The sequence below is a fragment of the Eptesicus fuscus genome, chromosome 10 (assembly GCF_027574615.1).
Source record: "Eptesicus fuscus isolate TK198812 chromosome 10, DD_ASM_mEF_20220401, whole genome shotgun sequence".
Lineage (NCBI taxonomy): Eukaryota > Metazoa > Chordata > Mammalia > Chiroptera > Vespertilionidae > Eptesicus > Eptesicus fuscus.
Genome location: NC_072482.1, coordinates 3,925,497 through 3,940,041, shown reverse-complemented (window position 1 = coordinate 3,940,041; position 14,545 = coordinate 3,925,497). Strand labels below are relative to the sequence as shown.

General features: G+C 67.6%; 1 protein-coding gene across 1 annotated transcript in view; it reads right to left on the bottom strand.

Annotated features, from left to right (window-relative positions):
• ITPR3 (inositol 1,4,5-trisphosphate receptor type 3) overlaps positions 1-14,545 on the bottom strand; it is a 67,145-nt gene that overhangs the window by 11,715 nt on the left and 40,885 nt on the right. Inside the window, exons 17-37 of the mRNA XM_054721937.1 lie at positions 14,274-14,393; positions 12,840-13,022; positions 12,436-12,687; positions 12,200-12,344; positions 11,578-11,719; positions 10,787-10,986; positions 9,528-9,657; positions 9,110-9,167; positions 8,098-8,263; positions 6,925-7,089; positions 6,778-6,852; positions 6,297-6,422; positions 5,296-5,418; positions 5,003-5,203; positions 3,950-4,201; positions 3,567-3,692; positions 3,353-3,478; positions 1,527-1,647; positions 946-1,136; positions 276-424; positions 29-137 (exon numbers count right to left, since the gene is read on the bottom strand). Coding sequence (XP_054577912.1) covers positions 29-137; positions 276-424; positions 946-1,136; positions 1,527-1,647; positions 3,353-3,478; positions 3,567-3,692; positions 3,950-4,201; positions 5,003-5,203; positions 5,296-5,418; positions 6,297-6,422; positions 6,778-6,852; positions 6,925-7,089; positions 8,098-8,263; positions 9,110-9,167; positions 9,528-9,657; positions 10,787-10,986; positions 11,578-11,719; positions 12,200-12,344; positions 12,436-12,687; positions 12,840-13,022; positions 14,274-14,393 — 3,160 coding nt within the window. The remainder of the gene's footprint in view (positions 1-28; positions 138-275; positions 425-945; positions 1,137-1,526; positions 1,648-3,352; positions 3,479-3,566; positions 3,693-3,949; positions 4,202-5,002; positions 5,204-5,295; positions 5,419-6,296; positions 6,423-6,777; positions 6,853-6,924; positions 7,090-8,097; positions 8,264-9,109; positions 9,168-9,527; positions 9,658-10,786; positions 10,987-11,577; positions 11,720-12,199; positions 12,345-12,435; positions 12,688-12,839; positions 13,023-14,273; positions 14,394-14,545) is intronic.

Here is a 14,545-nt window from a genome sequence, read left to right as displayed (position 1 = left end):
GCCCGCCGCCCGGGCCGCCGGCACTCACCCGGTCCCCGTACTTGGCCTTCTTGAGCAGCATCTGCTGCAGGGTCCGCAGCACCTTGACGCACAGCTTCTCCTCCGACTGCATGAGGTCCTTGGTGTGCTGGATCAGCCTGCGGGGGCACGGCAGCCCGCTGTCTCCCTCCCCACCGCCCGCCCCACCCCGGGCAGGAACGCCCCGCCTCCGACCGCAGGCCTCTAGTCCCCGCGGGGCCCCTCCCGGCCTCGCGGGGCCCCTCCCGCGCCCTCACTTGGACAGGAAGCCCCCGCTCTCGCAGCGCTGGTAGGCCTCGCTGCCCTCCAGGAAGAGCAGCTCGGGCCAGTGCAGGACGTCCACCAGCACGGACAGCTCGGCCTGCACCAGCGGCTTCAGGCGCTCCTCCAGGGCCGTGATGATGTCCTGGGGGCAGAGGGTCACGGGAGATGCAGGGGGCCCGGGCCCAAGAGGTGACAGGAGCGTGACTGCCGTCCCCACTCCCCACCAAGCAGCCCACAACTGCCCCACACCGGCCCTGCACAAAGCAGGCCGTCCGTCGGCTCAGAGCCCGGCTGGCCCTGCACAAAGCAGGCCGTCCGTCGGCTCAGAGCCCGGCTGGCCCTGCACAAAGCAGGCCGTCCGTCGGCTCAGAGCCCCGGCTGCGAGCTGCGGGCCGCCTCTAGCTCTGTGACTTGGGCAGCCCTGCCCTCTCCGGGCCTGCGTCCTGCGGTGGGATCATCACAGGCCAGCGCGACCGTGGACGGGGGCGCACGGCCGAACGCACAGGCGCTGCCAGGGCTGTGCAGCGTCCTGGCCCCCGTGAGCACCGACCCCACTGGCGGCCGCGGGTTCTCCCTGAATGAGCAGCCCGAGGAGGGCGCGGGCAGCACAGGCGGGGTGCTCCGCGGGCACCCGCCCTCCCCACCCCCGGGGCCGCCGCCCACCTGCAGTTTCTCGATGATGTTCTTGTAGTCCCACTGGTTGGCCGTGGGGATGACGCGCGGGAAGGCCCGCGTGGCCGCCTTGTAGTTGGAAGCGTTCCGCTGGGCGGCAGCCACACAGCTGGCACCACTGCTGAGCAGCAAGCTGATGTGGGCATCCAGGTCCATGGGCAGCGAGATGCCCCGGCCCTTGGCTGCGGGGAGAGGGGGGTAAGCCAGCCGAGGGGCCAGGGCCAGGGCTGCCTGCTGGGGACGAGGTGAGCCGACCGAGTCTGGGTGCGGGGACCCCACCCTGGCCCACCTGGATGAGGTGCCCTCTTCTGTTTGGGTAAAAGAGGGGGTTTCTGTCTCTGTAATTTCACCCTGGATCCCTGCCCCTCTCCTGCCCCACCCCCCCCCCCCCCCCCCCGGACGGCCACCCAGCCTCCTCCTCCGGGACGGACTCGGGGGAGAACACCTTCTCCCACTGCCAACGTGCCAGTTAGACACCAAGGACTCACTGAGAAGCGCCTGGGAGCAGGGGCGGGGCGCTCAGGGACAACGTGTCTGCTGTGGGCAGGCGCCCGGGGCCCCGAGGCACTCACCCACCATGGCCAGGGTCCGGATGCAGGCCTCCACCGAGCCCTTGTGCTGCTGCTGCAGCCACGGGCACTCGAGCAGCCGCATGGTGGACTGCAGCAGCTGCACCACGATCGTCTGGTGTGTCTGCGAGAGGCAGCGCCGCTGAGCCGGCCGCCGCTCCCTGCCGCCCCGCCCACCCCGGCACCAGAGCCCTGAGACCGGGAAGAGGCACCCCTTCCCTCGCAGTGCACAGCCTGCCCCCGCCCACAGCACCCCGAGAGCGCCCAGGTCCAGGCCTGGCCTTGCAGCCCGTTGCTGACCCTTTTCTTCCTTCAGGAAGCTTTTTAGATAAACTCATGCTGTGCAAGCTGACATGTTTGCCTGGTTTAAAGGTAATAAAAAGGCACACGCCGAGAAGTCTCCCTCCCTCCAACCCCACGCCTCCACTCGCCCCACTCTCCCTCTGACCCCACACCTCCACTCGCCCCACTCTGCCTCCCTCTGACCCCACGCCTCCACTCGCCCCACTCTCCCTCCCTCTGACCCCACACCTCCACTCGCCCCACTCTCCTTCCCTCTGACCCCACGCCTCCACTCACCCCACTCTCCCTCCCTCTGACCCCACGCCTCCACGTGCCCTTCTCCCTCCCTCTGACCCCACGCCTCCACTCGCCCCACTCTCCCTCCCTCTGACCCCACGCCTCCACTCACCCCACTCTCCCTCCCTCTGACCCCACGCCTCCACGTGCCCTTCTCCCTCCCTCCAACCCCACACCTCCACTCGCCCCTCTCCCTCCCTCCAACCCCACGCCTCCACTCGCCCCACGCTGCCTCCCTCTGACCCCACACCTCCACTCGCCCCACTCTGCCTCCCTCTGACCCCACACCTCCACTCGCCCCACTCTGCCTCCCTCTGACCCCACACCTCCACTCACCCCACTCTGCTTCCCTCTGACCCCACACCTCCACTCGCCCCACTCTGCCTCCCTCTGACCCCACACCTCCACTCACCCCACTCTCCCTCCCTCTGACCCCACACCTCCACTCGCCCCACTCTGCTTCCCTCTGACCCCACACCTCCACTCGCCCCACTCTGCCTCCCTCTGACCCCACGCCTCCACGCGCCCACTCTGCCCGGGGCCGGAGAGGGGTAGGGGACGCTGATACTAATGACCGGAGTCCCCCAGCCCAGAGAGGTCCTGGGGCCCAGACACGGTGTCCAAGGACACCCCGCTTGCTGTGAGGGGACCAGCAGTTTCCTGGCCGCCCTCCGCGCACTGCCCACTGCGCCACCCCGCCCCCATGGGCAGGCCTTTCACTGGCTTCCTTCCGGGGTTCCTGTGACTCAGGGGTGTGGCGGCCCCTCCTCCGGGGAGCCCGGCCCTTCCATTCCAGGGCTCTGGGCTGTGACGTCGGCAGGGGCTGGGGCTGGGCTCAGTGGAAGCTTGTGCACTGGCCGGTCTACCTATCCCGTCAGGGACCCCCGTCCCCGCCAGCTCGCTGGCACTCTCCCCGGCTCTGGCTCTGCTGTCCACGGCGGGAAGCGTGCCACCTGCCTCCGGCGGGTGAGGCAGCGCAGCCAGGCGTCCCTGGCACCAGCACCCACCCCCCGAGTGAGCGAGGAAGCCCTGCTCTACGGAGAGGCCCACTTCGGCCCTGAGCACAGCCCTGAGGCCAAAGTGCTCCTTGTAGAACGTGGTCACAGTAAGGTAAGTGTTTGCTGTCTGAAACGGGGACCTTGGGGGGATGTGTTACCCGCGTAGGCTCTTGTGCAGCCTTTACGCACGGCAGGCAGACGTGAACGAGGATGCTGAGCCCGCCCCCCACGCAGGGCGGCGGCGACGCTCACCTGCAGGGAGGTGCTGTTCTCGGAGAACGGGGAGCTGAAGAAGGCGCTGATGGTGTCCAGCACGACGCTCAGCACGTACTTCTCCAGCGTGGGGTCGGCCAGGCGCTTCTCCCGCTTGCTGCACACCTGGGCGCAGAGATGCCCGCGTCCCACACGGCCCCCCATGCCGCCCGGGAGGCCGGCCCACCCCCCGCAGCCGCGCCCGGGGACAGACCCGAGCCATGTCCAGCGTGAAGTTCTCGAAGAGCGTCCAGATGTGGTTGCTGGTGTAGATCTCCTTCATCTCCACCTCGGTGTCCACGTAGCAGTGGTTCACGAAGTTCACGTAGGCCATCTTCACCTGGCGGCGGGCGGCGGGCGGAGGGCGGAGGTCAGGCGCGCAGGCCACCCGCCCGGGCGCTCGTCTGCACTTCGCCGACCCCCGCCACCCCACTTTCTGCCCACGCCCCCACCACCCTCCCACGCTTCCCATCCTGTCCGCTGCCCACGTCCTTCACCTCCCGGGGCCGAAAGGCTGCTCGGCCGGCGCCCGCACCGGCCCCTGCGGCCTCCCTGCCCCAGCGCCCTCCCCGCCAGTTCCCGCGTGGGCACGGCCACCTCGGTGATGCAGTCCTCGTGTGTCACCACAGACACCACGTCCTCCAGGGGCAGCAGGGAGGTGCACTTGATCTCCGTGTAGACGTTCTTGCCCTCGGCGCAGGCGGCCAGCAGGTCCACCAGGGAGATGTGGTACATGAGCGGGCTGTGGTCCTCCACGCCGTCCCGGGCCGCCTTCATCATGTCCAGCAGGTGGGCCAGCGAGGCCTTGTCGTTGTAGAACACGACCACGTCGTCTCCCGCGTTGGTCAGCTGCGGGCAGGCGGGGCGCGTCGGAACCCCCGGTCCAGCGGCCCTGAGCCACCCCTCCTGCACTTACTCAACGCTCAGGAAACCCTCCCCGGCCATCAGGGACACTGAACCCCGCGCCCAGAAAGCTCCCCCTCTTCCGCTGGGAAAGGCACCCCACTTGGGCTGGTCTCGGAGGCGCCTCCTCCGAAAGCCCTTTCTCACCCACCCCCGCCCAGCTCACCGCCTCCCTCCCGTGTTCCCACGGCGTGTGATGTAAACCGTCCAGGGCACACGCTGCATCTGCTCATGTGAGCGATGACGTCACCCACAGTGATGCACCAGCAATGGATGACGGCACGACACAGCACACGCGTGTCCTTCGCAAGCTCCCTGAGCGCACACCAGTGTGGCTCCTCTCCCCCGCCCGCCCCGCGCTGGACGAAGCCCGACGGAGACAGCCCCCACCCTTCATGCCTCGGCATCAGGTGTTCACCGAGTACCTACTGTGTGCTGGGGCCTGGCAACGGGGCAAAGGACGTGGTCCGAGCCCCCACCCCAGAGTCCACGTCCCCACCCCCAAACTTACTCTCCACTGACGCCCCGGCACGGTGCGTGAGGACTTGTCAGTCAGTGATAACGCATGACAGGCGTGCGTTCAGGCCCGTTGTCTGAGCTCTGCTGGCCCCGCCCGAGCTCTGCTCCGCCTGCCGCTGCGGCCCCTCCACACCAGCACCCAGAGCCCCTTCCGGCCGCCCACGCCTGCGTCCCGCCGTCCGAGCCCCTCTCCGTGGCCCCCCGAGCCCCACGAGCCCGGGCCCTCACCTCAGTCATGATCATGTCCTGGCACTTCTTGACGTACTTGCCCTCGGCCTTGATGACGGTGTGCAGGAAGTCCAGGTACTGCACGTGGCGCCCGTGGGTGGCCAGCAGGTGCACGAAGTGCTGCAGCACCGGCTCGCTGACCTCCGAGCACAGCTGGTAGTTGTTCAGGAAGATGTGCTGCATGGTCTCTGCCTCCAGGAGCTGCGGGCAGGCGTCCGGCAGAGGTCAGAGGGGCCCAGCCGCCCGCCTGCCCGCCCTCCTGCCCGCGCCCGCCCTCCTGCCCCGCCCCTCACCCCGGGCGTGAGGAAGAGGTGCAGGTGCTTGTGCAGCAGGGCCTGGTTGCCGGGGTTCCCCGCACAGAACTTCTGCAGGAACTGGTGTGTGTAGCGCAGGATCTCCATCATCTTGGCATCGCCCTGGGCGCAGAGGGGAGAGGGTGCTGGGCGCTCACAGGGGACAGGTGGGGGTGGGTCAGGGCTTGGGTTCAAGGTGAACGCTGGGGCTCCAGGTCAGGATATGGCAATGTGAGGGGCAGAGGAGGCGGGAGTGGGGGAGCACGGCTAAGGGGTCAAGGTCAGGTGAACACTGGGATGATGTCAGGGTCAAGAGTCAGAGGCTTGAGACCTATCAACACCAAGGCCAGCCTGGCCGGCGTGGCTCAGTGGTTGAGCGTTGACCTATGAACCAGCAGGTCATGGTTTGACTCCTGGTCAGGGCACATGCCTGGGTTGTGGGCTTGATCCCCAGTGTGGGGCGTGCAGGAGGCCAATGATTCTCTCTCATCATTGATGTTCCTCTCTCTCCTCTCTCTCTCTCTCTCTCTCTCTCTCTCCTCTCTGAAATCAATAAAAATATATATATTTTTTAAAAAAAGATCAAGATCAGCCAAGGTGAGGGGTGGAAAGGTCAAAGACTGAGATAGGGCTAAGTTTGGAGTCAGGGGCCAGGAGGAGGTTAGGGTGAGGAGCCAAAGTCAGGAGCCAGGGTGAGGCCTGAGTTGACACTGAGGGTCAGGGAGAGGCTGAGGGTCAAAAGTTAAGATGAAGCTGAAATGATCAGGATTAGACCAAAGAAGAAGACAGAAGCTGGGTCAGGGTCAAGAATCAGAGTGAGGCTGGGGTCAAATCAAGGTCAAAGTGGATCAGGATGAGGGCAGAGGGTCCAAGGTTGAAATGCTATGAGGGGTCAGGGGTGTCGGGGACAGGTCGGGATGAACACGGTGAGGTCAGCACTGGGATTAGTGGTTTGGGCTGGGTCGGGGTTCAGGGTGAAGGTGGGCAGAAGTCGGGGTCACCTTGTCGTAGGGGATCTGCAGCAGGTCCAGCATGACCTTGTGGGCATCCATGTTCTTGAGCAGCCGCTGCTGCTTCTTCCTCATCTGCTCCCCGACGCCGCACATCTTGTTCAGCCGCTCCAGGATCTGGGGGGAGCGGTGTGAGCCAGGGCCCCTCCCTCCGCCCCCGGCCCCCTCCCCCGGCCCACCACAGCTGTCCCAGCGCGTGTCGGGGCAGGAAGGGAAGGAGCCGTGGCCACTGACTCAGGTCATGGAAACAAGGCAGGGGACTCTCCCCCACCCCCACCCGTGAGGTACAGAGAAGGATGTGACATTCCTCCAGCTCCCAACAGTCCCATCTGCACCTCGGCGGCGGTTTTAACGCGAGGGGAAAGCCGGAAGACGTCTACTGTGAGGGCCGGTGGCCAGCAGAGCTGGGAGGCGGGAGAGCCGACCCCGGAGCTCCAGGGCCGCAGACCCTTCCTGGGGACCCCGCACTCACGCCCTTGACGATCTGGTAGTTCTCACTGCTCTTCTCCCCCGGCGGGGGCGCGAAGCCTTCCTCGTCCGTGGGCCGCTGGGGGCACAGGGGCGGGGTCAGCCCGGCCCGGCCTCCCGGGCCCTGGCCCGCTCTCCGCACCCCACACACCTCCTTCTTGTCTTTGGCGGTGCCGGCCTCCACCTCCTCGCCCTTGCCGCTGCCCTTCTTGTCCACCCACAGCTCCGACTTCTCCACCATGGTCCGCAGCCGGTCCAGCTCCGCCTTGATCACCTTGTAGTTCTCCACGTCCTGGGCGGAGATCAGCAGCTGCACCTGCAGGTGGGGGGCTCTGCCCGTGAGACGGCGGCCCAGGCCCACTGCCCCAGACACCCTGTCCTGTGGCTCTGCCCGTGAGACGGCGGCCCAGGCCCACTGCCCCACAGACACCCTGTCCTGTGGCTCTGCCTGTGAGACGGCGGCCCAGGCCCACTGCCCCACAGACACCCTGTCCTGTGGCTCTGCCCGTGAGACGGCGGCCCAGGCCCACTGCCTCAGGCTCCCTGCCCTGTCCTGTTCAGGCTTCCGCTCCTGATGTCTCCGCCCCGCCGTCATTCCCCTCCACGTTTGTAAGCCCACCGCCTCCAAGAAGCCTCCCGTGGCTGCAGCCTCCTTGCAGTCCCTGCCGTGAGCTGCCTCATCCCTGGCTTCACTCACTGCCTCGCGTCCCTCGGCTGCGGCCTATCACTTGTTCACTAGGACCCTGACCAGGGCGGGGCAGAGCGTTGTGGCATCGCTGAGTGCGCTCCCTCCCACCTTCCCCACTCGGGGTCCGTGGGTGAGGGAGGAAGGCCCCTGGCCCCGAGCACCCCCTCGGTAAAACAGGAGCCGACAGTGACCACGTTGCCAGGGCTGCTGCCGGAATTCCGTAATGCAAGTCCAACACCCAGGGCCGGTACACAGCAAGCACCTGCGAAATGCCAGCCGCATTCCACAGGGAGCCGCAGACACCACCCCACGTCACAGTAACGAGGCCCTGCTGAGGGCTGACTGCGCGCCAGCCCTGACGTGCAGCACTTAGCAAAGGCGTGCCCGACAGAGCCGGCGGCCGGCGGTGCTGTCCGCGGCATCGGAAATGACAGCCGTGAGCCAGGCTGCGGTGGAAGTGCCCAGGAGGTACGGAGCGCAGCAAGGCCGAGACCCCAAACGTGCTGTGAGCTCCTCCTCCATCACCCCTAACCCCCAGTGCCCGCGCAGGCGGCGCGTGGCCAGGGCAGCTGCCTGCCCCGTGCAGGTGGTCCTCGGCCCCCCCCGCCCCCCGAGGGCCGGCTGAGCGGGGAGCACCTGCTTGAAGGTGTGCATGGCCTCCTGGCGCTGGCTGAAGTGCTTGAAGAGCAGCTGCAGGGCCCCCGAGACGAGCGGCGGGTAGTCGTGCATGGTGAGGTGGATGAGCACGCGCAGGAAGGTGCGGCCGCCCTCGTCGTCCACCTCCAGCATGCTGCTGGTCTTCCTGCGGGCGTGGGCACGGTGCTCGCTCCGGCCTCCGCTGCGGCCCGGCGCCCAGGCCAGTGTTTGCTAAAACTGCTGCTGTGTGCTCACCGCAGGACCCCCCCCCCCCCCCCCGCCCACCCCGGTCCCACGGGCTCCCCCTGACTGAGCCGGAAGCAGGGCTTCGAGGGGCTTCGTGGACAGAAGCTGGGGCCCTGAACACGGACGGGGAAACATCGTTATCAACCGCTAACCAACGCAGCACTTCCTTCAGTGAGAAAGGATGGCGGTGCGTGTGCCGCTGGCATCAACAAGGCCCCAGATGTGAGTGTGACAGATCGGGGAGCACCGCGGCACCACCGCTGCTGGGGGGCGGGTGCCGGGCCCGCACGGCTTGTTACTAACGCGCTCACCGCGCTCAGAGCCAGGCCGAGGCAGGGGCACGCCAACGTGTTCTCCCCAGGGCTTTGGTGACTGTGACTCGTGCCACTAGTTTCCTCTGTCGTTTCACGTGCTTTACGTGATGAATTTAAACATGCCACCTCATGGGCCCAAAGGCTTCGGGAGACACAAGGGCGTGGCACGGAAATGGGTGAGCCCACTCCTGGCGACCCTCCCACGCCAGCCTCTGCAGCACGTCCCTCCTGGCCACGTCCTGGTGCAGAGGCGCACGTGCCTCGGGGAGCAGGCCATGACCACACTCGCCTGTCACCGGGTCGGGCAGTCAAGGGAGGGTCAGAGCAGAAAGCCCGGGGATGACGGGGGAGGGGGGGCGCCAGCCCGGCCTTGGGAAATGCAGCCCATCCCGGGGGTCTTAGGCCTGTGTTGCTATCACCTACCCAACCCCCCACTTCACCCCTGGCCTTACCCCACTCCAAACATGGCCTCTGCCTGCTCCCCGATGCGATCCAGGTTCATGTTGGCAGCTGTGGGAGTGAGAGGGGCGGACGGGGCAGGTGGGTGCCCGGTGCAGGGAAGATGGAGAACAGAGTGAGGGGGGGGGGGGGAACCATCCAGGGAACGGGCTGCGCAGCCCCCTGCCCTGCAGGGATGAGCAGAGCCTGGGCTGGGGTCTGGGTCTGGCTCAGGTCCTGACTGGCTATGATTTGGGGCAAATTCCTGCCCCTCTGTGGCCTCATTTAAGGAATGAAGGGACTGGTTCCTGACCTCTCCCCTCACTGTGGCAATTAAGGGAGACTATGGGGACGGAGGCCTCTGCAGGCTGGGAAAGAGGCAGGTCTGGGAGCTGACCCCGGGGGGCGGGGAGGAGGCGGCGGGGGGCTCACTGGTGGAGTCGAAGGCAGGGGCTGTGCCGTCGGCCCCGCTGTCCTGCATGGGGAACACCTCCACAAACTCCTTCTTGAAGACGGACAGCAGGTAGGAGATGCGGTAATCCAGGCGGACGTTGAGGATGAACTGGAGAAGGGGAGAGGGTGGGTGAGGACTGGGCTGAGGCAGGAAGCCAGTCCTGCTCCTGGGGCCCTGGGGGTGACAGGCACCCCGAATGAGCTCCAGCATCCGGGGTCTCAGCACAGCTCTTTGGGGGTATCATGGGACATCACAACCAAAACAATTAAGACCCTTCTCCCCAGGGAGGCTCAGGGCGCCCTCTCCCCAGTTCCTATACCTCCTCTCAGAATGAGGCAAGACCCCCCGAAACCACTTCGCCTCTTTCCCAAGCCGGACGCTAACAGGAAAGGGAATGGAGCTCCCGGGCCTGAAGGCCAGCTCGTGTCCTTCCACCCTGCCCGGCCAAGTGGGCCCCGAGTCTCCCGGGGCCTGTGAGGAGGCCAGAGGTCACTGTGGGGTGGGGTGAGGACACAGTCTGCACACACCCCGACTGCCTGCATCCTCGTGGGGCGCAGAGCGTCTGGCCACACCCCAGACTCAGGCCTGGGAGAGTCAGAGCCCCTCCTCTGACCCCTGAGCTGGTCCTGCCCACGGGGTTGCCCTGAAGGTCACTGCAGTTCCCTTCCCATCCTCTGGGGGCAGCAAGGCAAATGCAAGGGTCCTACCCCTCCTGAAGGCCCTACCAGCCCCTCCCCAGTGTTGCTGGGGCGTCTCAGAGGAGACCCAAGGAGGGAAGACTTAGACAGCGACCCTCATGTCACACTGATCTAAGGGGTTCACCCACCCCCCTCCCCAGACCCGCCCACCCTCCTGTCTGCCCGCCAGGACTCTGCTGTCCAATCTCTGGCTCCGCGTCAAAACCTGTGCGACCGGGAAAAGCCCCTCCCCCTGTCCTTTCCCGCCCAGCAGTGCAGGGGCGCAGACTCTCCCAGGCCTGTACAGTGGGTGCAGCCAGATCGCCGGGAGGGCTTGTCACAGCCCAGACTGTGTTCTGGTCCCTAAGTCTGGGCAGCGCCCGCGAACCTGCATTTCTAAGTCCCCAGGGGAGGTGGGGGGCTGATACCGCTGGTCCCAGGGCCGCACAGCGACCCTCATGTCACACTGATCTAAGGGGTTCACCCACCCCCCTCCCCAGACCCGCCCACCCTCCTGCCCATTCCCGACACCTCCCACCGCCCGCCCGCCCGCCCGGCACCTGCAGGATCTCCAGGATCTTCAGCTTGGTCTCCATCACCACGATGTCCTCATTCTCCTCAAACTTGCTTCTGTCCAGCGGCTCAGCGGGCCCGGGCCCGGCAGGCAGGCTGGGGGCCCCAAAGACGGACTGCTTGCGGCTCAGCACCATGGTGGACATCATGTGGCCCACGCCCTGGATGGACCGCCGCACGTTCTTGCCTGAGGCGTGGAGAACAGAGGGGGTCGCGGAGGGTGCACAGCAGCCACCCCCACACACCCCACCCCTCTGCTCCGTCTCCATCAGCTGCAGGCAAAGCCCACAAGGACGGCCAGGCTAACCCAGGGAGGTCCCCTGGGGAGGTGAGCTTGGAGCCAAATCTGGGAAAAGGGGGTGCCGGGAAGGTGAGGGGCGGGGAGACCAGTGAGAACTCTCAGGGCGGGGTGCGGCCGCGGGGAGCACTGGGGCCAGGGCCGTCCTGTGCACTGTGTGTTCACACCGCCTGGGGTGTCTCTAAGGGCAGGGCTCTGCCTCGTCCCTCAGGCTGCCCCCTTGCTCCTCACACTCCCCAAAGGCAGGGCTGCGTCCCCCTCGTCAGACTGTGTCTCCCTCCTCCCTCAAGACAAAGCTGCACAGGGTCTCCACAGCACCTGGGCAGGGGCCCTGCGGGTGAAGGGACTGGGCGGAAAGACCCCCCTCACAGCAGAGCCAGGAGGCGGGCTGCACGGGGAGGGGGGATGATGGGAGAGGACTTCTGGAGCTAAGAGGAGGCACTGAGGGTGGGCGCGGGTGGCTCAGTGGGCAGAGCTCACCGCTCGAGTCCTCGTAGGCCTGCAGGATGGCCGGCGGGCCCTGCACGCAGTCGATGATGCTGAGCAGCGTGCGTGTGAGCCGCAGCAGCTCGCTGAAGCTGTAGAAGCCGAAGTAGATGAGATTGTGCGCCAGGCTGACCACCTGCGGAGAGGGGCGGGGCCGGTGAGCGTGGGCGGGGCCTGCACGCGATGGGCGGGGCCGGGCTTGATGGGCGGGGCCTCAGGACAGGTGGTCCAGCTCGGGAAGCCAGGGCTCCGGTGGTGTAATGGGGTCAGGTTCCCCTGCGGCTGTGGGGCTGCGTGAACGTGGAACCAAGGGCCCCGACCCCAGAGGGTTACTGAGGAAGAGAGGCCTGCAGAGGAGGCTACTGTGGGGGAGGTAGGGCAGAAATGCAGGATGTGGGGGGGCCCCTGGCAGAGGCCTGTGACCCAGCCCAGGCTGATGAGGGGAGGGGACTGGGGGAAGCAGCCTTCTCCCAGGTCAGGAGAAGCCTCTCTCCTGGGGGGCTCGCAGTCTGCGCCCCTGCACTGCTGGGCTGCGGAGGGAAGTGGGGCAGGGACCCCACCGCCCACCCCTGGGCGCGTCGAGGCCCAGTGCCGAGCAGGCAGGAGTCCCGCCCACCTCGAAGGTGAGCTTGTTCTTGTCCTCGTTGGCGAAGGGCACGGCCTCGCTGACCACGTTGTTGAGGTAGTCCTCCACGAACTCCATGGTGCTGGCGAACTTGTTCTTCTTGTCATCTCGGGCGGCGTTGAGGTTGGAATCATAGCTGTGGGCGGGGGGGGGCAGTGAGGCTGAGGGTCCCTGAGGCCCGCCCCCCGCCCCGCCGTGCCCGGCCCGCCCTCCCCCACCCCTCTCACTCCTTGATGGTGATGGCCGTGGGGATCTCGGTCCAGAGGCGGGCAAACTTGACGGGCGTGACCAGCTCCTGGGGGTCGCGGTCCACGTGCACGTGCAGCATCAGGTGGCAGAAGGAGGCGCGCAGGTCGAAGGGCAGCATCTCGTCGGCCATGCACAGGAAGATCAGGTCGACGCCCAGCTGCTGGGAGATCTCGTGGATGGCCAGGTACTGCCGGTCCAGGCACATGCGGGCAAAGAGCTTCAGCTGGTACCTGCGTGCAGGGGGCATGGTGAGGGCCTGGCAGGGGGCCAGCGAGGGCTGCGGGCAGGGGAGTCTCCCCGGTGAGGCTGGGGAGCTCTCCCGAGCGGGCGGGCTGCGGCTCCTGAGGCGGCCACGGGCACGGAGCACGGGGAGGGCGGGCACCTGTAGTAGCTGAGCACGTTCTCGTCGTGGGCATTGCCAGCCCGCGCCTCCTGGGCCAGCTGCCTCACGCTCTTCTCGTGGTGCTCGTTGTTCCTGTCGGTCCAGGTGAGCCACACTTCCTCCTCGGAGTACTCGATGGTCAGGTACTCGTGGGCCTGGGCCATCTCCTTCACGGGCCGAAGCCTGCAGACCACGGCCGGCCATCACCGGGAGCCGGCCATCACCGGGAGCCGGCCATCACCGGGAGCCGGCCATCACCGGGAGCCGGCCACCACCGGGAGCCGGCCATCACCGGGAGTGGGCCATCACGGGAGCCGGCCATCACCGGGAGCGGGCCATCACCGGGAGCCGGCCATCACCGGGAGCCGGCCACCACCGGGAGCCGGCCATCACCGGGAGCCGGCCACCACCGGGAGCCGGCCACCACCGGGAGCAGGCCATCACCGGGAGCCGGCCATCACCGGGAGCCGGCCATCACCGGGAGCGGGCCATCACCGGGAGCCGGCCATCACCAGAGCGGGCCATCACCGGGAGCCGGCCATCACCGGGAGCCGGCCATCACCGGGAGCGGGCCATCACCGGGAGCGGGCCATGACCGGGAGCCGGCCATCACGGGAGCCGGCCATGACCGGGAGCGGGCCATCACCGGGAGCGGGCCATCACCGGGAGCCGGCCATCACCGGGAGCCGGCCATCACCGGGAGCGGGCCATCACCGGGAGCCGGCCATCACCGGGAGCGGGCCATCACCGGGAGCCGGCCATCACCGGGAGCAGGCCATCACCGGGAGCCGGCCATCACCGGGAGCCGGCCACCACCGGGAGCCGGCCATCACCGGGAGTGGGCCATCACGGGAGCCGGCCATCACCGGGAGCGGGCCATCACCGGGAGCCGGCCATCACCGGGAGCCGGCCATCACGGGAGCCGGCCATCACCGGGAGCCGGCCATCACGGGAGCCGGCCATCACCAGAGCGGGCCATCACCGGGAGCGGGCCATCACGGGAGCCGGCCATCACCGGGAGCGGGCCATCACCGGGAGCCGGCCATCACCGGGAGCGGGGCCAGGGTGGGACTCCACGCCAGAGCCCGCCCGGAGCAGCCCGGCCGCCTCGTCCTCCCCCTGGGGCTTGGCCCAGAGCCAGCCCGGCTCCCATGCTGCCTGCCATGGGGACCCACCTCCCGCTGGGACCCCAAGCAAACCGTGAGCTTCTTGAGGGCAGGGCCTTGGCTCCTTCTCCTGTGCCCCTTTACCCTCCCCCCCCCCGCGACAGCACAGAGCTGGGCACACAGCAGGCACTGGGTACGTGTCTGCGGAGAGCGCCGGGTGCCAGTTCCCGCCTGAACCCAGCCGGGCCCCAAGCTCTGAGGCGGCCGGGAGCCAGGCAGGGTGCTGGCTGGGGTGGCACGCCGTGGACGGGGCGTCGCGCCTGCTCACTCGGTCTGGATGAGGATGTCGCTGTTCTTGGGGTCCAGCACACACTTGCAGATGAGCTCCTGGGTGACGGGGATGGCGATGTGGTTGGACACACACAGGTCGGAGAGGTAGTCCAGGAACCTGGGGTGACAGCAGGGGTGGGGAGGGGCTCAGAGCAGCTCCCCTTCCCCAGTGGCTGCACAGGCTCCCTCCCCAGACTGGGCAGGGGTGAGGGTTGGAGGGAGTGGGGGCAGCAGGGAGGGTGGCTGACCTGGGCGGGGCAAGGGGGGGGG